Source organism: Engystomops pustulosus, chromosome 3 (assembly GCF_040894005.1).
Source record: "Engystomops pustulosus chromosome 3, aEngPut4.maternal, whole genome shotgun sequence".
NCBI classification, from domain to species: Eukaryota; Metazoa; Chordata; class Amphibia; order Anura; family Leptodactylidae; genus Engystomops; species Engystomops pustulosus.
In genome coordinates, this window is record NC_092413.1 from 10,276,525 (window position 1) to 10,298,526 (window position 22,002).

General features: G+C 46.2%; 1 protein-coding gene across 4 annotated transcripts in view; it reads right to left on the minus strand.

The window, feature by feature from the left end:
* XDH (xanthine dehydrogenase) overlaps positions 1-22,002 on the minus strand; it is an 81,547-nt gene that overhangs the window by 13,766 nt on the left and 45,779 nt on the right. For all 4 annotated transcript variants that reach the window (XM_072139991.1, XM_072139989.1, XM_072139990.1 and 1 more), the window contains 23 exons: positions 21,695-21,752; positions 20,541-20,637; positions 19,504-19,612; positions 19,224-19,350; positions 18,988-19,049; positions 18,683-18,745; positions 17,987-18,073; positions 17,571-17,712; positions 15,557-15,649; positions 15,326-15,477; positions 13,468-13,561; positions 12,976-13,085; positions 12,237-12,421; positions 11,646-11,820; positions 11,464-11,553; positions 9,300-9,469; positions 8,731-8,854; positions 8,404-8,523; positions 7,952-8,048; positions 6,200-6,324; positions 5,935-6,068; positions 5,683-5,770; positions 5,504-5,590 (listed from right to left, as the gene is read on the minus strand). In XM_072139991.1, coding sequence (XP_071996092.1) covers positions 5,504-5,590; positions 5,683-5,770; positions 5,935-6,068; positions 6,200-6,324; positions 7,952-8,048; positions 8,404-8,523; positions 8,731-8,854; positions 9,300-9,469; positions 11,464-11,553; positions 11,646-11,820; positions 12,237-12,421; positions 12,976-13,085; positions 13,468-13,561; positions 15,326-15,477; positions 15,557-15,649; positions 17,571-17,712; positions 17,987-18,073; positions 18,683-18,745; positions 18,988-19,049; positions 19,224-19,350; positions 19,504-19,612; positions 20,541-20,637; positions 21,695-21,752 — 2,589 coding nt within the window. The remainder of the gene's footprint in view (positions 1-5,503; positions 5,591-5,682; positions 5,771-5,934; positions 6,069-6,199; positions 6,325-7,951; positions 8,049-8,403; positions 8,524-8,730; positions 8,855-9,299; positions 9,470-11,463; positions 11,554-11,645; positions 11,821-12,236; positions 12,422-12,975; positions 13,086-13,467; positions 13,562-15,325; positions 15,478-15,556; positions 15,650-17,570; positions 17,713-17,986; positions 18,074-18,682; positions 18,746-18,987; positions 19,050-19,223; positions 19,351-19,503; positions 19,613-20,540; positions 20,638-21,694; positions 21,753-22,002) is intronic.

The following is a 22,002-nucleotide window of genomic DNA, read 5'->3' on the forward strand; positions in this document are numbered from 1 at the left end:
AGGATGAGGGGGCAGGTCCTGAATCTGCCCCTGAAGCATCAGAGGTGCGGGAGATGGACACCACAATATGTCTAAAAAGGGGGTGTTCATTTCCCGAGGGTGGTGGTAAGATGGGTAAAAAGAAAGCCGTCTAACTCAATCACTCATGATGGCGGCACCCACTCCGTTGACGCTGGCGTCCATTAATGTCGCCAGCATTAAGTCTGATGCGGCTAGATTTGCGGCCTTTGATTTTCTCGGCCGTGTTGAAGCCGACATTTTATTTTTGCAGGAGACCAGGCTGCCAGATTTGGCGGCCGTGTTTAAAGCTAAGAGGGAATGGAGACACGGGCCTTCCTATTGGTCTCTTGCGGCCGAGCCATATAGCGGAGTGGCGGTCCTTTTTACCGCACCGGTAGAATGCCGACGAGTTATTGAGTTAGAAATGGGGAGGTGCCTGATGCTGGATGTCCTCATGAAGGGACAAGAACTTCGTCTTATTAACATCTATGGTCCCCAGTCCAAGTGGGACAGGAAGTGTCTCTTTATGAGGATCAAGCCCTACCTTTTTACAAGTCGGCAGGTGGTCTTTGGAGGGGACTTCAATGCTGTCACGAGGTCCCAGGATAGGGGAGGTTCCAGAGACAAGCTGACTTATGATAGCGTCGCTCTTAATAGCATAGCCAGTGAGGCTCGCCTGGTGGATGTCCACATCCGGCACACCCCAGGTCACACGGGGTTCACCTATTATAGGGGTAGCTGCAGGTCTAGAATAGACAGGTTTTATTTAAAGGAGGAAGCCATCTCTTCAGCAGTGTCTGTTGTTGAGGTGGAGTTCTCCGACCACTGTTTAATTTTGTTTTCTCTGAATGTTACAGAGACCCCCCGGATGGGAAGAGGCTACTGGAAGCTCAATTCGTCTCTCCTGGAAGAAGCAGAGATAAGACAATCCTTTGAGGACTTTCTTCAGAGCCAGGTACCTTTGCTGGGCCTTTGTTGCAGTAAGTCAGAGTGGTGGGAGATGCTCAAGAAAAGGGTGGCGAGATTCTTCCGCCAGCTCTCGAGCCTCAGGAGCCTGGACAGGTACCGCCTGTATCAGGGCCTGAGGAGGAAACTCGAGCATCTCGTCTCGACTGGAGGTAGTCGTGAGGACATCTCCAGAGTGAAATCCTTGCTGAAGAGGTGTCAGTACGATAGACACGCATCTTTGGTTTTTGAGAGGGATTACGGGAAATACCGCTCGCCCGACCCTTACAGAAACTGCAAGATGTCAGTGAATGGTAAAGTTGTCACGGGACTGGTTGACAGTACGGGATCCCTGAAAAGGTCCAGATCAGGGATTCTGGAGGTCGTCAGATCCTTCTACTCGCACCTCTTGGGCAGGAAGGATCTAGATCGGGATGTGATGTCGGCTTTCCTGGCTGACACTGTCCCTGAGCCAGGAGTAGACCCCTCTCTTGATGTTTTGACAGAGATGATCAGGGAAGAGGAAGTCAGCCGGGCGATTGAAGGGCTCGCCCTCAAGAAATCGCCGGGTCCGGATGGCTTAACATCTGAGTTCTATAAGACCTTTAAGGACGCCTTGGTTCCCCTCTTGACTGAGGTATTCAATGAGTGTCTTTCCTCGGGCGCTCTGCCGAAGTCAATGAGGAGGTCAGCCCTGATCATCCTGTCAAAGGGTAAGGAACGATCTCGTATTGAGAACTGGCGTCCCATAGCGCTTCTCAATACGGACAGAAAGGTTTTGGCAAAGGTGCTGTTTAATCGGCTGGTGCAGTTTGCGCCCCGGCTCCTTTCGGGGACCCAGCACTGCTCTGTTCCAGGCCGCAGTACATTTAGTGCTGTGCTGTGTGTCCGGGAGGCAGTGGAGCAGGGCAGGGCTGGTAACTGGAAGGGGTACTTGCTGTCCTTGGATCAGGCAAAAGCGTTTGATCGGGTTAACCACGAGTACCTCTGGTCTGTCCTTCTGAGGTATGGCCTGCCGGGGGAGTTTGTCAATTGGCTGAAAGTTTTGTACGCAGGGGCAGAGAGTTTCCCGCTTGTGAACGGTTGGATTGGCCGCTCTTTTGAGGTCGGGTCTGGTGTTCGCCAGGGTTGTCCTCTGAGCCCACTTTTATACGTGTTCGCGATTGACCCATTCCTTAGGAGGGTTGATCGTGGGCCGTTGGTGGGAGTCGGGATGGATCGGGCAGCACCAGAAGCCACTCTGAGGGTGGTAGCGTATGCCGATGATGTCACCGTTTTCGTGTCCTCGGGAGGGGAGGCGCAATGGGTGATGTCAGAGGTTGACCGCTACTCAGATGCTTCTGGGTCCAAGATCAACCGGGATAAGTGTGAGAGTCTCTGGCTGGGAGAGGGGGATCCAGGCTTTGATCTCCCGGACACTCTTCCAGGGCCCCAGGACTCCGCCAAAGTTCTCGGCATCGAATTTGGCCAGGGGGATTACCCCATGCAAAACTGGGACGGCAGGCTTAAGATCGCTGCTCAGAGGGTGGACCAGTGGAAGGGTTGGTCTTTGACCCTCAGAGAAAGGGTTAACCTGATTAAAACTTACCTGCTCCCGTTGCTGATTTATCTGGGCAGTGTGTGCATGTTGCCAGAGCCCCTCTGGACTCGGGTGTACAGTCTGTTCTTCCAGCTGTTATGGGGGAATAGGCTGAACCTAATCAAGAGGGAGGTTACTTACCGCACGAGGAGACAAGGAGGGTTGTGTATGGTCAACCCTGTGGTGTTCCTAGTGAATACCTTTCTTAAGATCAATGTAGCAAACCTCTGGAAAGAGAGGGCTCCTCCGTGGGTATACTCCTGCAGGGGATGGTTTCGGCCTTTCTTCCAGGAATGGGAGACAGGAGGGCGAGTGAAGGATCTCCGTACACCGCATGGGCATCTTCCGGCTTACGCTACCCCGGTTCTGAAGGTGATTCGCCGGTGGGGTCTGGGAATGTGGGAGATCAGGACCATGTCGAGGAAAGTCCTTGACAAGAGGGTTCTGTTGACCCATTTCCAGAAGCCTCTGGCCCTCAGGGATTGCCCAAGTCGGGATCTGGGGGTGGGTTTGAGTTTATTGAATTCCATCAGGATCCCCTTGAAGTTTTGGGACGTGACTTGGCGCTGCTTCCATGGAAAGCTGTGTGTGAGGGACAATCTGAAGTGTAGGAGCTCTGAGGAAAGGGGTTGTCCCCGGGAGGAGTGCGGTGGTCTGCTGGAGAGCATGGACCACTTCCTGCTTCAGTGCCCCTTTAACACAGAGGTGTACAACCGGGTGGGCGCTTCCATCCATTGGCCCGGGTTGGCCGGTCTCTCCTATGCGGAGTGGGCCTATGGAGCATTCAGAGGCCTGGGTGGCCGGGACCGCTGCACGTTATTCCTAGTCAGTCTAGTGGTCAGGTACCACACGTGGAACGCACGGTGTTTAGTGTCGACGCAGCATAAAATCCTCCCGGTGGATGAGGTGGTTAGGAACATTCTGGGTGACCTGGTGAAGGTGCGCTCTCTGGAGTATGAGAGGCGGGGCACGGGGAGGGCCTCTCTCCTTTGGAGGGGCTTCTCCTTTAGTGTCCCTTAGTCTGTCATCTCCGCTCCTGGTGTTGGGCTGATGCTGCACTGTAGATTTTTGTTTTGTGTTCTGAGGTTATAGTGATGTTGGGCTTGCAGGCGCCGAACCTGGGCTTTATGTGGTTTTGATTGATGTTGTTGAGATTTTGAGATTTTATTTGTATTCTGTTTTCTTTATGTTGTGTTGTAAATACTGTAAATACTGTATATATTGTATATAGTGGGGTTTGGGACATAGTGTTAGGTTGGGAGGGGGGTGATGGTGGTGGGATTTACGTTGACCTTGGACTCTATGACCCTGGGCACTGGTCTGGACTACTTAACGCAAACTTTGGACGTTAGACCAGTGTCTGGGGGGAAGGGGAGGGTGCGGGCGAGGGATTTAGTTTAGTGTAGTGTTGTGTGTATTTGTTATTATATATTTAAAAAAAAAAAAAAAAAATGGGTGTGGGATGTGATCTGTGTGGGGTGGTTTGTTATTAGAGGGTGTGGGTTATGTATATTTATATTCATTTATGTTTTATTTGTGGTGTGGCTTGTTTTTGTTTATTGGTTTGGTTTAGGTGGTGATAATCGGTTGGGTGGGGGTTGTGGTATTTGGTGTTCATTCATTTCGGTGTATTTTAAGTTATTGTTTTTACTAGGTGTGAATGGGGCTGGACCAGCAAGTAAGATATTGTATATATTGTATGTTATGTTTTGTTTGTATTGTTATGTTTTTTTACTTTTATATAAAATAAAAAGATCTACAGGATGTAACTCAGGATCAGTACAGGATAAGTAATGTCATGTATGTACACAGTGACTGCACCAGCAGCAGAATAGTGAGTACAGCTCTGGGGTATAATACAGGATGTAACTCAGGATCAGTACAGGATAAGTAATGTCATGTATGTACACAGTGACTGCACCAGCAGCAGAATAGTGAGTGCAGCTCTGGAGTATAATACAGGATGTAACTCAGGATCAGTACAGGATAAGTAATGTCATGTATGTACACAGTGACTGCACCAGCAGCAGAATAGTGAGTGCAGCTCTGGGGTATAATACAGGATGTAACTCAGGATCAGTACAGGATAAGTAATGTCATGTATGTACACAGTGACTGCACCAGCAGCAGATAGTGAGTGCAGCTCTGGGGTATAATACAGGATGTAACTCAGGATCAGTACAGGATAAGTAATGTCATGCATGTACACAGTGACTGCACCAGCAGCAGAATAGTGAGTGTAGCTCTGGAGTATAATACAGGATGTAACTCAGGATCAGTACAGGATAAGTAATGTCATGTATGTACACAGTGACTGCACCAGCAGCAGAATAGTGAGTGCAGCTCTGGAGTATAATACAGGATGTAACTCAGGATCAGTACAGGATAAGTAATGTCATGTATGTACACAGTGACTGCACCAGCAGCAGAATAGTGAGTGCAGCTCTGGGGTATAATACAGGATGTAACTCAGGATCAGTACAGGATAAGTAATGTCATGTATGTACACAGTGACTGCACCAGCAGCAGAATAGTGAGTGCAGCTCTGGGGTATAATACAGGATGTAACTCAGGATCAGTACAGGATAAGTAATGTCATGTATGTACACAGTGACTGCACCAGCAGCAGAACAGTGAGTGCAGCTCTGGAGTATAATACAGGATGTAACTCAGTATCAGTACAGGATAAGTAATGTCATGTATGTACACAGTGACTGCACCAGCAGCAGAATAGTGAGTGCAGCTCTGGAGTATAATACAGGATGTAACTCAGGATCAGTACAGGATAAGTAATGTCATGTATGTACACAGTGACTGCACCAGCAGCAGAATAGTGAGTGCAGCTCTGGGGTATAATCCAGGATGTAACTCAGGATCAGTACAGGATAAGTAATGCCATGTATGTACACAGCAGAATAGTGAGTGCAGCTCTGGAGTATAGTGCAGGATACATATATATACACCGCTGTGGTCTCTTACCGCATGTGACAGGTCATAGGAGTTTCCAGCATTTGCATAATAAGTCACGTCCAGCGCTGTTATCCGTCCGGTTTTCTTGAAGCCGACCTGGGACCATGTGGGATACAATGTATCAGTCAGCAGTGAGGGGTTTGGGGTCCTTATCTCTCTGTATTAGGGACCCCTCCCCCTGATGTTACCTTGTATCGCGCCAGGTAGGGGTGTCTCCCTCCGGTTATGAGCATGTCCTCGTCTCTGTCCAGCATGCACCTCACAGGGCGGCCGGTGCTACACACAAGTATCACAATTACAATCTGGACATAAAGACGCAGGGAGGTGCAATGCATGATATTAACCCTTTCCCTGCCTGGGGTGTTGGTTTTTTGAGTCTCTGATACAAAATTGCATGAGGGCGCCCAGCAGTGTGAGTATAGAGAGCATGTGACGGTTACCTGTGTGCGGCCAGCGCCACCGCTGTGGACAGGACGGCACTTCTGGACTCCTTCCCACCAAAGCCTCCCCCCATTCTCTTCACACGGACCACGATGCGGTTGGCCGGGACCCCCAGAGCGTGGGCCGCAAAGTGCTGTGAGGGGGATAGGGAATGGGTTACAGTATATGAGAGGACACCGGGGTCATGCAGTATACATAACGCCATGTCATCTACCATCGGGATTGTGATTGGTTGCATGGTTCCCCCCTCCCCCATGGTCTCACCTGGACCTCGGTTGTATTCTGGGTGGAAGAGAAAAGCTCCATCTCCCCGTCCTCGCCCTTGGGTACAGCAATGCAGCAATTAGTCTCCAGGTAGAAATGCTCCTGGCCCCCCATGTACATCTCTCCTGGGGAAGGACAATGTGCACCGAGGGTAAGTCTATGGGGAATAGACTATATGTGATGCCTCAGTATGTGAGCAGTATAGGTGTTCTATGTGATGCTTCAGTATGTGAGCAGTATGGGTGCTCTATAGGTGCTCTATGTGATGCTTCAGTATGTGAGCAGTATGGGTGCTCTGTAGGTGCTCTATGTGATGCTTCAGTATGTGAGCAGTATGGGTGCTCTGTAGGTGCTCTATGTGATGCTTCAGTATGTGAGCAGTATGGGTGCTCTATAGGTGCTCTATGTGATGCTTCAGTATGTGAGCAGTATGGGTGCTCTGTAGGTGCTCTATGTGATGCTTCAGTATGTGAGCAGTATGGGTGCTCTGTAGGTGCTCTATGTGATGCTTCAGTATGTGAGCAGTATGGGTGCTCTATAGGTGCTCTATGTGATGCCTCAGTATGTGAGCAGTATAGGTGTTCTATGTGATGCTTCAGTATGTGAGCAGTATGGGTGCTCTGTAGGTGTTCTATGTGATGCTTCAGTATGTGAGCAGTATGGGTGCTCTGTAGGTGTTCTATGTGATGCTTCAGTATGTGAGCAGTATGGGTGCTCTGTAGGTGCTCTATGTGATGCTTCAGTATGTGAGCAGTATGGGTGCTCTGTAGGTGTTCTATGTGATGCTTCAGTATGTGAGCAGTATGGGTGCTCTGTAGGTGTTCTATGTGATGCTTCAGTATGTGAGCAGTATGGGTGCTCTGTAGGTGCTCTATGTGATGCTTCAGTATGTGAGCAGTATGGGTGCTCTGTAGGTGTTCTATGTGATGCTTCAGTATGTGAGCAGTATGGGTGCTCTGTAGGTGTTCTATGTGATGCTTCAGTATGTGAGCAGTATGGGTGCTCTGTAGGTGTTCTATGTGATGCCTCAGTATGTGAGCAGTATAGGTGTTCTATGTGATGCTTCAGTATGTGAGCAGTATGGGTGCTCTGTAGGTGTTCTATGTGATGCTTCAGTATGTGAGCAGTATGGGTGCTCTATAGGTGCTCTATGTGATGCTTCAGTATGTGAGCAGTATGGGTGCTCTGTAGGTGTTCTATGTGATGCTTCAGTATGTGAGCAGTATGGGTGCTCTGTAGGTGTTCTATGTGATGCTTCAGTATGTGAGCAGTATGGGTGCTCTATAGGTGCTCTATGTGATGCTTCAGTATGTGAGCAGTATGGGTGCTCTGTAGGTGTTCTATGTGATGCTTCAGTATGTGAGCAGTATGGGTGCTCTGTAGGTGTTCTATGTGATGCCTCAGTATGTGAGCAGTATGGGTGCTCTATAGGTGCTCTATGTGATGCTTCATTATGTGAGCAGTATGGGTGCTCTATAGGTGCTCTATTTCTGCAGTGTGGATAGCATGAGTGCTCTATGTATAATGTATAGCTGCTCTCTGTGGGTCTGAAAGACATGGTTTCCTTCTTCTAAAAACAGCGCCATCTTCAGGATGTGTGTGGTATTGAAGCATAAGATTTAGGGTCCTTCACCCCCCATCCTTCCGGGAAATCGTCTCTTCATTCCTTTTATCTCTGTAGAATTTCTGGTATAATGAGTCTTGTACTGAACCTTAAGCTCCTCCTACAAGATGTGATTAGTCGCCCCTCACCTTCCAGCGTGTGATCGGCCTCCCGAAATCCGTCTTCTATGTTCCCATTTTCGATCTTCTTGACCGGTGGGAAAAATGACTGTTTGTCTATTGCATCCTGGGAGAATAGAACAAAAAGACGAGACTGTCAATAGGAGAGACTAATACGCAGAATCAAACAGATCTATGAGATCTGAGACCAATAGGGGGAGCTCTACACACACATCCAGAATTAGGTTCACAATGGGAGTTGTATAAATCAGACTGCAGAGCTCCCCCTAGTGGTGGCAGCAGACAGAAAATAAATCATCATGTAGCTGTGTAGCAGGAGATTTGGAGCTATGTGTCAATAAAGTTATACTTACTGCTTAGACCCTCAAATATATTAACCCTAGACCTCCTGAAATATTATATCTTGACCCCCAATAGTCCTACAGCATCGAAGTAAGACTTTATAACGTTTCAGCACGTACTTGGATGGTAACAATTGGCTCCAGCTCCTCGTACGTGACCTTCACGGCCTTGGCCGCACGTTGTGCGTGTTCTTGGTTGTCCGCAACGACCGCAGCGATAATGTGTCCCACACTCGTCACCTGCAGGGTATATACCAGAAAGACTCAGGGGTGGTGTCAGAGCAGGGGGAGCCTAATATCCCACTAACCACATCACTAATCTGCAATGTCCCGGATAATTAAATTGAGCCCCTACTACACTTTTTGTAGTTAGTGTTATTGTTCTCTGTTATCAGCCACTCCTTGTGTATCAAACAACTAGGCAATGTCCACACTGCTTGGACTTACCGTGTCTTCCGCAAATACTTGCTCGTCATTCCTGATCCCCGTTACGTTGCTTCCCGGAATATCTTTGGCAGAAAGGAAACGGATGAATCCTGGAACAGCTTCAGCCCCGGATTTATCTATGGATCTGTAGAGGAGTATACATGACGTGCAAGGTCAAGGCACCATCAACAGCCTAAATTGGGCCCCCGAACATCTTATGAAGGTCCATAAAGTAAAATATGGGGAGAGGGAAACGTGAGCGCTGTAATCTGTATATCCGTATGCTTAATGTGACATGAGGGTCTCTCTGTACCCCTCCTTTTTCCATATACTTTGTATCAGGGAAGGAAAATGTGCCCCTAGGCCTGGAAATGTAATGAACTGTACCGCAGGGGCGGAGTCTGAGCTAAGAGGGTGGCGTCTTAAACTCCTCAGGGGCGGGGCTTAGAATGTCACATGGTTTGTAAATCAGTGTTGGTAAATATTTATTTTAATAAGGATTTCTCCAGATTTGTTGCCCACTGATGAAGACGGATGGGCCCAGGATTACTTAAGGGGCCCAATGAATCCTACAAAACTCCTCCACTCACATTATTTTAGCGTGCGCCGTGGTGCTGGTGACTAAGGCTAAATACAACTCATTTTCATAATGGGGGATGTCATCACAGTACACAGCTTCTCCCGTGGCCTGCTTCATGGCTGACAAGTGCATGATGGGACGGCCAACAAAATCTTCTGGGTCCTGACCCGCTGGAACTTCCTGCAGAGCAAATACAGAAATATATAAGTATGAATGATGCCTTACGAGCCGGCAATAGCGAGGGCATACATTTGTCAGGTCCAAGTCTGCTTTACAACGAAGCCCGTGAAAAATAGAACCCCTTCTTCAAAAAAACAAGCCTCCTAGAGTTATAATGATAGTATAGTAAAAAAAAAAAAAAAAAAATGCTACGGTTCTTGATCATAAAGTTATTTCTTTATTGTATTTTTAAATTTTTTGAGAAGGAGCAGTAAAAAAAATTTATTTTGCCACCATGTTGTGCATAATACATGTTGTGCTGCTCACTGAGCACCTGTGTGGGGGCTTGTTTTTTGCAGGATGATGTTATATTTTCTTTGGTATCGTTTCAGAGCACATATAGCTCTTTGACCCCTTTTAATCTAAGGCTTCGGGACTAAGAAAAACAGCTACTTGTTTTTGTTTGTTTTTTTTAAATCTTATTCTAAGTGATCCATTAATTGGGCTATTAGAACATGATAATTAAGTATTTCATGGCATTACCGACATAGTGATATCAGTTATGTGGAGGGTTTTGATTTATTTTTTTTTCTCAAAAGAAATGATTTTTAATGCAATTAATGGGCTTTGGTGTTTCATGTCTCAATTTTTCTAAATGTTTGGTTTTTTTATTTTACTTTTTTACATTTCTTTCAGGCACCTCTAGTTTTGTTCACCACTTCAGCAGTGTTAGGCCCTTGCCTGCCATAGTAACTCATCAGACTCCTGTGATCTTTTTGAAAGGGTCATTAGTCTCTATGGCAAACCCCTTATATGCTGTGGTCATATTAATCATGGAATCTAGGGGGTTGATTTAGGGGCGTGGCTAGCAGCCATCATGACCGGACGTGAGTGATTCCGTGCCATCCAGGTCACAAGGGAGAGGTGGCACCGGCCACGAGCATTACCTGCTACATAGGACTAAAGGGGGCCATCCACAGCAGCGCCAGACTGGGAGCATAGGCAGGATGCAAGGACACACCAATGTGTAAAGAATTTCGGAGGTGGAAGATTGCACTGCTCAGAGCAATCACAAATCTCAGCTCCACTGCCAAACAACTTAAACAAAAGGCGGATGAGTTACGGAACCGCCTACAACGCAATAATATCCTGTTCATGGGAGCAAGCGTTTGTTGAGCGCTGGATGAGGACCCTGTTCCCTGATGCAGAATTCTCCTCCACCTTCTCCGTTGAGAAAGCACATAGTGTCCGGGCTACACTGCCGCAACCTGGGGACCGTCCACATCCCCTACTGGCCAGATTCAGAGGAGATCGAGACATGATTCTCCAACTGGCCAGGGGGTCTGCAGGAGATACGGGTCAACAACGCCAAAGTGTCCTTTTACCAAGATTTTTTTAATGGAACTAGAAAAGAAGAGGGACACATTTTCCAACATCAAGAAGAGACTGCGGGAGAGACACATGGATGTCATACCCTGCTCATCTGTCTGAGTGTTGTATGAGTGTTGTATCTGCACTCGGCGCAGATACTGCACACTCCTTTTGGACCTGTGCTGGTTTGGGAACGGAGGTGTGCGCTGACCCCCCAGTACCCTGGGTAGTTTCCATATGACTGCAGGACATTGTCATTTTACAAATAAATACAAATTGTTACTCCCTATGTCTAATTAGCATAGGTTTAATACTGCACCGCCTCCATGCAACTGCGGAAATGTGATTGATAACATTCTGCCATTTTTGGATGTATCATTTTGAGTATCTCTCTGCTCTGTTTGCAACGCGCTTGTGAATAAACAGTTAAAAAAAAAAATTTCCGCAATTTTATCGTGCTGTTGTCGCATTTTGGGAATCCTTGGTGCAAAAATCTTCACCTGTCCACTGTTGCAGGACTGCTGCCCTCCGGTGGCCATATTAGTAACAAGCTATTTTTTATTTTTTTTTACAAGTAATTTTTTATGACAATGTATATGTGTCTGAGCCAAGATGAGCAGATTGTGACGATCAGGACTACTTACCTGGAAGACCTGCACTCCGCTTGTGGGCGGCTTATGATACAGGTGAGTGGCGCTCTCGTACTCTAGGGGAACCGTCTCATGGAAATTATTCTTGAAGAATCAAAAAATATATATGTAGAAAATGATTAGTGACTGCACTGATTTGCTACAATGTATCAGTGAGATAGGATTTTAGTTCTTACCTTTTTACTTAAATCATTTTCCAATTTCTTAAGGACCGTGAGATAAAATTTGAAGAAGAAGCTGAGGGTCAGGGTCTGGCGGTATTCGACCATTCCTCCCGGAGCGCTGGGTGACAATGACATCTCTCTGGCCAGGAGTCGGGTGGCGTCCTGCAGAAGGAGCTCATTCCATTCTCTGTATGGAGGGAAAGAGGGGATCATTGGGGACCGATCACCATAGAGAAGCAATGAGAGCTCTGCTGACACCTGCTGGCGAAACATGAAAACTACATCTCCACATAAATTACAGGCACTGCTGTGCCATATTCACTATAAAGGGTAAAATGTTTCCCCCTAAGGAGAAAATTTAAACTTGGGACAACCCCTTTAAGTTATCTTGTAATAATTGTAAGTAAAATTCTAAGTCTTATACTCCAGTTACATCCAGAGCTGCATTAAAGATTTAGCTATTTATTGTAAGAAACAGATGGTGTCTAATCTGTACTCTGTAATCACATCATCCGCATTCGGTTTTGCATGCAGCTTTGGATGTGACCAGAGTAGATGAGCAATTTTACATCATAATTTAAAGTTCTCAGTCTTGTTGATTACCTCCCGCCTAACGCCGCGCAGGTGTCCTTAGCCATGACGGTGACGGGGGCCATGCCGCCATAGCTGAGCCAGATCCTCTCCACCCTGTGACTCTCCGCATGGAAGACGACCTTCATCCCGCTGGTGACGATGGCGATGTCGTCCTCTCTCCGCGACGCTTGTTTATAGGCCGAGAAATATTCCCACTGTCACATCAAAGAAAGAGTCAAGGTCGGACAATATCTAACACTGACTGCAGAGAGCACAGAGCACAGCAGTGTGAGGGCACACCCCCAGTACAGCCTTTAAAAATATCTCCATATTTCACAGTCCTGCTGCTACTAACAACATACACAAAGGTCTGATTACACATCTCTCCAGGGTCAATACCTAACACTGGCTGCTCAGAGCATAGAGCACAGCAGTGTGAGGACACTCCCCCAGTGCACTTGGAGAAGGTCCAATCCTGGAATATAAATCCATATTTCACAGTCCTGCTGCAACTAACATTGTACACAGAGGTGTGATTACACCTCTCTCCAGGGGAAATACAGAACACTGGCAGAGCACAGCAGTGTGAGGACACACCTCCATTGCACTTGGGGAAACTACAATCCTAGAATGTAAATCTTTCAATCACAGTGCTGCTGCTACTAACAAAATATTCTGGCTGCAGTCTGTATGGTCACACCTGCTGACAGGTTCCCTTTAGTTATGAGTTACTTTTTGCAGATTGTACAGAATTTCAGAAATGACCCACCTTATCGGAGTAAGGAATCTCTACAGAGAGGAGGATCTCGTGCGGCTTTAGGATTGTTTTTCTGTATCCAGTGAAGAAGTTCTCGTCCATCCGCACCGTCCTCCGCTTCTCTGTGAATTGATTATTTGGATGGTCGGTTAAAAGGGAAAGGTGTCTGACTGTTCCCAATATATAGAAATGTGCTCAGAAAGATTATCACACTGTCCTCCCAGCAGGCAGCGATGAAGCAGTGTTCATCTGCACATTTGATGCTGTGCTGAGGCATCATGGGACTGATCACAGTCACCATATAGAAAAATTGGTTATAAGATAAGGGGTGCATAGAGAGAAGACCCCCATTCACTGGCGATTAGCCCCACACACTGGATCAATAAATTACAAGTTACAATGAATCTTTTACCTCCAATTTATATACCATCTTAGCCCCTGGGATTAGTATGTGTATAGCGCCCCCTGCGTCATACAAGAACATTACACATTTAGTCTTGTTACCTTGAGATGTTATGACTAGTTTGCTTCCACTTGCCATGAGGACGGGGTTCAGGTCTGAGATGGGGCTGGCCGTCATGATATTCCCCCCGATAGCCTAGAAGAGATTGGTCAGTGTAGGAGGGATGGAGTCCCAATGGCCACAAGGGCTAATCACGGGTTAAAGTAGTTTAAGGGGTGTGGATGATATGGGGTATGACTATAGGATGTGCACTAAGTCTATAGGATGAGCACTAATATGTCTATAGGATGTGCAGTATAGATCTAGGGTGTCAGCTATGACCAGAGGATGCACGGTATAGCTATAGGGTGCTATTATGACCATAGTATGTGCGGTATGACTACAGGGTGTGCAGTATGTCTATAGGATGCACCATAATACTATAGGATGTGCCGTATAGCTGAAGGGTGTGCAGTATGACTATAAGATAGGAGGTATTACTAAAGGGTGTGCGGTATGACTATAGGGTGTGTGGTATGAAAATATGGTATGCAGTATGACCAAAGGGTGTGCGGTAATACTATAAGATTTAAGGTATGACTATAGGGTGTGCTGTATGACTATAAGACGTGCGGTATGATTATAGCCTGTGCGGTATAACTATAGGATGTGCTGTATGACTATAGCCTGTGCGGTATAACTATAGGATGTGCGGTATGACTATAGGGTGTACGGTATGACTATAGGGTGTGCGGTATAACTATAGGATGTGCGGTATGACTATAGGGTGTACGGTATGACTATAGGGTGTGCGGTATGACTATAGGATGTGCGGTATGACTATAGGATGTGCGGTATGACTATAGGGTGTGCGGTATGACTATAGGATGTGCGGTATGAGTATAGGATGTGCGGTATGAGTATAGGATGTGCGGTATGACTATAGGATGTGCGGTATGACTATAGGATGTGCGGTATGACTATAGGGTGTGCGGTATGACTATAGGATGTGCGGTATGACTATAGGATGTGCCGTATGACTATAGGATGTGCTGTATGACTATAGGATGTGCTGTATGACTATAGGGTGTGCGGTATGACTATAGGATGTGCGGTATGACTATAGGGTGTGCGGTATGACTATAGGATGTGCGGTATGAGTATAGGATGTGCGGTATGACTATAGGATGTGCGGTATGACTATAGGATGTGCTGTATGACTATAGGATGTGCGGTATGACTATAGGATGTGCGGTATGACTATAGGATGTGCGGTATGACTATAGGATGTGCTGTATGACTATAGGATGTGCGGTATGACTATAGGATGTGCGGTATGACTATAGGATGTGCGGTATGACTATAGGATGTGCTGTATGACTATAGGATGTGCGGTATGACTATAGGATGTGCGGTATGACTATAGGATGTGCGGTATGACTATAGGATGTGCTGTATGACTATAGGATGTGCGGTATGAGTATAGGATGTGCGGTATGACTATAGGATGTGCTGTATGACTATAGGATGTGCGGTATGACTATAGGGTGTGCGGTATGACTATAGGGTGTGCGGTATGACTATAGGGTGTGCGGTATGACTATAGGGTGTGCGGTATGACTATAGGATGTGCGGTATGACTATAGGATGTGCGGTATGACTATAGGATGTGCTGTATGACTATAGTTTGTGCGGTATGACTAGAGGACGTGCGGTATGACTAGAGGACGTGCGGTATGACTAGAGGACGTGCGGTATGACTAGAAGGCGTGCGGTATGACTAGAAGGCGTGCCGTATGACTATAGAGCGTGCCGTATGACTATAGTGTAAGTGTGTGTGCTATGTATATAGACAATCTGTGTACCTTGCTATGGCTTATGTCAGTGCTATATGTAACATATATAAGGAGTCCTCCTTACAGCCACATTACGGATCTGCTGTCCTGCAAACCACCTCAGCTGCTCCAGAACAGCCCGGAAGACCTGGGTCCTGTGCGGGGGGAGGTCACACACTGCTTTCTGGAGGACCTCACCAAGTGTGGACAAAGTGCAGGCAGCACCGAACCGGATCCCTGACAACAGGATGAGGGACACAATGTTATACAGAACCCAAATCACAGGGTCAGCCGATCACTTATCTACAGAACTCACCTTCTTCTGTGTGATCCACAGCGTTCAGCTCAGCAATCCTGCCCGGAGAAATAATCACCGGATACAACATGTTCTTAAACTTCACCTCAATTCCTAGAAGATAAAATACATTCAGGACTTCAGCAAACTACAGTCACTTTCTAAATTACTTATCCTGTACTGATCTGAAGATACTCCAGAGCTGCACTCACTATTCTGCTGCTGGTGCAGTCACTGTGTACATACATGACATTACTTACCCTGTACTGATCCTGAGTTACATCCTGTATTATACCCCAGAGCTGCACTCACTATTCTGCTGCTGGTGCAGTCACTGTGCACATACATGACATTACTTATCCTGTACTGATCCTGAGTTACATCCTGTATTATACTCCAGAGCTGCACTCACTATTCTGCTGCTGGTGCAGTCACTGTGTACATACATGACATTACTTATCCTGTACAGATCCTGAGTTACATCCTGTATTATACTCCAGAGCTGCACTCACTATTCTGCTGTGTACATACATGACATTACTTATCCTGTACTGATCCTGAGTTACATCCTGTATTATACCCCAGAGCTGCACTCTCTATTCTGCTGCTGGTGCAGTCACTGTGTACATACATGACATTACTTATCCTGTACAGATCCTGAGTTACATCCTGTATTATACTCCAGAGCTGCACTCACTGTTCTGCTGCTGGTGCAGTCACTGTGTACATACATGACATTACTTATCCTGTACTGATCCTGAGTTACATCCTGGATTATACTCCAGAGCTGCACTCACTATTCTGCTGCTGGTGCAGTCACTGTGTACATACATGACATTACTTATCCTGTACTGATCCTGAGTTACATCCTGTATTATACCCCAGAGCTACACTCACTATTCTGCTGCTGGTGCAGTCACTGTGTACATACATGACATTACTTATCCTGTACTGATCCTGAGTTACATCCTGTATTATACCCCAGAGCTGCACTCACTATTCTGCTGCTGGTGCAGTCACTGTGTACATACATGACATTACTTATCCTGTACTGATCCTGAGTTACATCCTGTATTATACCCAGAGCTGCACTCACTATTCTGCTGCTGGTGCAGTCACTGTGTACATACATGACATTACTTATCCTGTACTGATCCTGAGTTACATCCTGTATTATACCCCAGAGCTGCACTCACTATTCTGCTGCTGGTGCAGTCACTGTGTACATACATGACATTACTTATCCTGTACTGATCCTGAGTTACATCCTGTATTATACACCAGAGCTGCACTCACTATTCTGCTGCTGGTGCAGTCACTGTGTACATACATGACATTACTTATCCTGTACTGATCCTGAGTTACATCCTGTATTATACCCCAGAGCTGCACTCACTATTCTGCTGCTGGTGCAGTCACTTTGTACATACATAACATTACTTATCCTGTACTGATCCTGAGTTACATCCTGTATTATACGCCAGAGCTACACTCACTATTCTGCTGCTGCTGCAGTCACTGTGTACATACATGACATTACTTATCCTGTACTGATCCTGAGTTACATCCTGTATTATACGCCAGAGCTACACTCACTATTCTGCTGCTGGTGCAGTCACTGTGTACATACATGACATTACTTATCCTGTACTGATCCTGAGATACATCCTGTGTTATACTCCAGAGCTGCACTCACTATTCTGCTGCTGGTGCAGTCACTTTGTACATACATGACATTACTTATCCTGTACTGATCCTGAGTTACATCATGTATTATACTCCAGAGCTGCACTCACTATTCTGCTGCTGGTGCAGTCACTGTGTACATACATGACATTACTTATCCTGTACTGATCCTGAGTTACCTCCTGTATTATACTCCAGAGCTGCACTCACTATTCTGCTGCTGGTGCAGTCACTGTGTACATACATGACATTACTTATTCTGTACTGATCCAGAGTTACATCCTGTATTATACTCCAGAGTTGCACTCGGTCACCCTGGCTATACTCAGCCCATTGTCCAGTTACTCACCCACTTCTGTGTTCCCCACCACCAGTTTAGCGTTCGGATACTGACTCTTCAGGTCTAGCAGCTCATTAAGGTTGGACGGCTGATACCAGGTGACGCCTTCCCCTTTAAAAATCAGCTGCCTTTGTGGTGCGTTCTTGTACAGCTGTGCAGAGAATAGATGAGAACAATCACTTGTAACATTAATCTTACAAATCTGATACTGAGCAGAGGAGATCGAGAAGAGACAATAAACTTAGTGAGTGGCTGGTGTCAGGCAGCTGCTGTAAAGCCTGAAGATATTCCATACATACAATTATCTCCACAATCAATATAATTCTATCTCTATATCCGCTACTGGAGCAGAGGATGGTTTGTTCACTAAATGAAGTGGAATGATCCATGGAGGTGGAGAATATACCGCCATACCGGGCACCTACCAGTAACTCTGGAGGAAAGATGGGTTCCTGTGTTGGATCCAGGGGTCTGAACTCTGATGGGTCAAATAAAGTTGAGGATGGCAGAATCTGTAAGAAATACAAGAAGCAGAATCTCATTTATACCTAAAATACGTACACAATATTTTTGGCCCCTAAATAATCCTCGCAATGTAGTGAGGACAGAGCACAGCAGTGTGAGGACACACCCCACAGGAGCTAGAATCCTGGAATATGAATGCATGTTTCACAGTCCTGCTGCTACTAATATTATACACATAGATATCATTACACATCTTTCCAGGGACAATATCTAATGCTGGCTGCACAGAGCACAGCAGTGTCAGGACACGCCCCCACCCCCACCCCCTTACAATCCAGGAATATGAAAGCATATTTCACAGTCCTGCTGCTACTAATATTATACACATAGATATCATTACACCTCTTTCCAGGGACAATATCTAATGCTGGCTGCACAGAGCACAGCAGTGTCAGGACACGCCCCCAGGTGCACAGATCTGTATGGTTATACCTGTTTAACCACTTTTTGGTATTGTTTTTGAGGCACTGTATAGCACTGTTATCTGTGCACTGCATGGAGTTGTTCTGTGAGCACCTTATGGCGCTTTTATGTGAGCACGCTATGGCGCAGCTATTTGGTTCATACAATATAATACAGCACTGACTAGATGTTACCTGGTTCTCCTCTTTTGTATCCGTGCAGCAGCCGTTCTTGGTTTTCCCGCCACAACATCCTTCCTGAGGGTTATATAAAGATGTGATATAATACACAGGACTTACAGGGATGTTAAGCTTTGGAAACAACATTATAACGGGAAGGGCCGTAGATTAAACAGAGATGCTTATTATTCTTGTAGTCGTAGTCAGAGCGGGAGGGGGCAGTTTTCCTTTATCTTTCAGCCAATAAGAAAAAATCCCAAACTCTACCCCTTTTCCCCAGTGCACCCCAAATCTTGTCTCCAAATCCCTGAGTTACTCACTTTGGTGAAAGTACTGAATCCCTGCAGAATGGGCCGATACCCCGTACAGCGACAAAGATTTCCTGTCGGGAGAAGAGTCTGATGTTAGATCCCATCTACTTTCTTATAGAAACCACACTAACAGTCTATGCATTTCCTTAAATACTCTGTGCTGCTGGAGGTCCTGGAGGACGAGTCAATGTTGCCAACAGAACACATTCAGCTTAATTCCTCTGTGCTGCGGATATGGCTGTCACCTTGGAAGGCGTCTTCGATGTCCTCCATGCTGGGCTGTGGGGTGTTACGCATTAAGGCGTACAGAGACATGACGATCCCGGGCGTACAGAACCCGCACTGTGACCCGTGACTCTTCGCTATTCTTTCCTAAAAATTGGCAGTTGAGAGAGAAGGTCATGACTACGACTACGACTACAGGTCTATGGTGACTTCTATTTGGCAACTTTTTTTATAGGTTTCTTTCTTATCTTTATTATGGGGTCACCGATGTGTCGTTATTATGGGGTCACCGATCCTTACCTGAATGGGGTGGAGCCTGGTTTTCGTGCTCCCGATCCCCTCCACCGTGGTGACAGACGCCTCATGCAGAGAGCAGATGGGAGCGAGGCAAGCGTTCACTGCATAATGTCTACACGGACTGGGTATAGGATCCTTACTGTACAAGGCAACAAGAATCTATAGGACAGTTCAGCCTGATCCTCCTGGTTCACTGACAGATTGCAATAGACTACATTAAAGGACATCTATCACCAGGATGAAGGAATGTACACCAAGCACACTGACACCTCTGGCAGGATCCGCTCTTCTTTAGGCTTCCTATGCCCTTGATTTTAAGAAAAAAAGGCTTTAAAAATTATGCAAATTAGCCCTTGGGGCTCCAGGCTCCATTAACATCTATTGAGCACAGAGCCCCTAAGACTCAATAACATCATTTTAAAAGATGATCCTGGCAGACGCACCCCAGTATGTCAGTGTGCTTGTTTTACGATCCTTCATCCTGGTGGTAGATGTACTGACACCTCTACATACTAAAGTGCAAGTCCTGGGTTATATCATATGCCATTCAGGGCCTGCGAAAAGCTGGATGTGAATCACGCTGACTCACTTAACGGCTTCTCCCCCATACTTTACACTACCTCTCTGCTTTATCACAGCCCCAGGGCAGGGAATGGAGAGCTGATATATTATCACAGAATGAGTATCAACTACAAAATACTAATAAAATCTCATGGTTGCCGTATGGTCGAGGTCGAGGAGCCTCACGAAAGGGGAGGAGTCTGGAAATTTTTTTAACTCCATAACAAAATTAAATTCTGACACCTCAGGGCTCTAAATATCAGCCTCATCCATCACAGTCTATGTATAAACTACTACTATATAACACAGCATTAGGGAGAAAATCAGATGATCAGATGATAGGGGGAGGAGCCTGAATCAAGGGGAGGAGTCTGGATATTTGCCTTAAAGCAACATGAGCCACAATTATGAACATGAGGACAAAATGAAATTAGGAGGAGACCTCTGGCTGCTTATCTCAGCCTCATCTGGAAGGATACAGGATCTTCTCCTGGAACACGCAGTATCTGGAGACCATCACGGTGCAGGCGCCGCAGCCCCCCTCGCCGCAGCCCAGCTTGGTGCCTGCTAACCCCACTGGTGGAGGCAATAAGGTTAAGGGGATAACAAGATCAAGCAAAAACTGATAACAAAGGACGCAGCGCATGTTATATTACACATTTAACCCCTTACGTAGCATGTAAGTGTAACGTGTAAGCTACTGTAAGTAGAATCCAGGTATCCACTAATTTGGTGGCGGTATCAGTTTCGGAACCCCTTTTATTGCTGTTGTCCAAGTCATCAATATTAAAGGGGATCACCAATCTCCTATTATTTAATCTATTGAGAATATAGACCATTAAGTGACATCCCCTTAAAAATTTAGAGATCCCCCTAAAAGCTCTTAAGAATTCATAATGTAGAAACCCTAGAATCCCCGCACAGGAGAGCGGAGAGGAACATAAAAGCTATTAAGGGGCTTCTCTGATATCGCAACTTAGTATCAAGCTTCACACACAATGGGGGTCATTTACTAAGGGCCCGATTCAGGTTTTCCTGAGGTGTTACCCGAATATTTCCGATTTGCGCCGATTTTCCCTGTATTGCCCCGGGATTTTGGCGCACGCGATCGGATTTTGGCGTATCGGCGCTAGCATGCACGTGACAGAAATCGGGGGGCGTGGCCGAACGAAAACCCGATGGATTCGGAAAAACCGCCGCATTTAAAAGACAAAAAGTGTCGCGGAGCTTGCACTTACCTTCACCAGGAATAGGCGGGTGAACTTGAGTGCATTTCAGCGGACTTCAGCGCAGATTTACTTACCCGGTCCGTTCGCGATCCAGCGGCGCGTTCTCTGCGGTGGATTTCGTTCGGCCACGCCCCCCGATTTCCGTTGCGCGCATGCCGGCACCGATGCGCCAAAATCCGATCACGTGCGCCAAAATCCCGGGGCAATTCAGGGGAAATCGGCGCAAATCGGAAGTATTCGGGTAACACGTCGGGAAAACGCGAATCGGGCCCTTAGTGAATTTAATATGATATAATCATAGAATTTCATAGTGGGAGGGGCCTGTAATTTGCATATTAGTGGGAATATCTTAGTTGTAATCACAGAGATCCTCCCTTGTGATGTCATACACACAACATGGATACATTTCCTCCGGAGATAAGTCAACAAAGTCATTTTAGGATCTGCATTTTTTTCAATGACCTGCAAAAAAAAAAGAAAAAGAAAAAAACATAAAAAGAAAACTAACAAGGGGAAAAAAATTTAGTCAATCCCAAAATATTAATATAATATATACTCTGTATAACCCCTGTCCAGAGTAGTATATAAATACATTATAAGAATTGGCTAGACGCCGCCTGCTGGTCACATGCAGTATTGCAGATTAGTAATAAAATATTGTACAATGGGGCTCATTTACTAAGCTCCATGCACCGCTATTCTGTCAGACTTT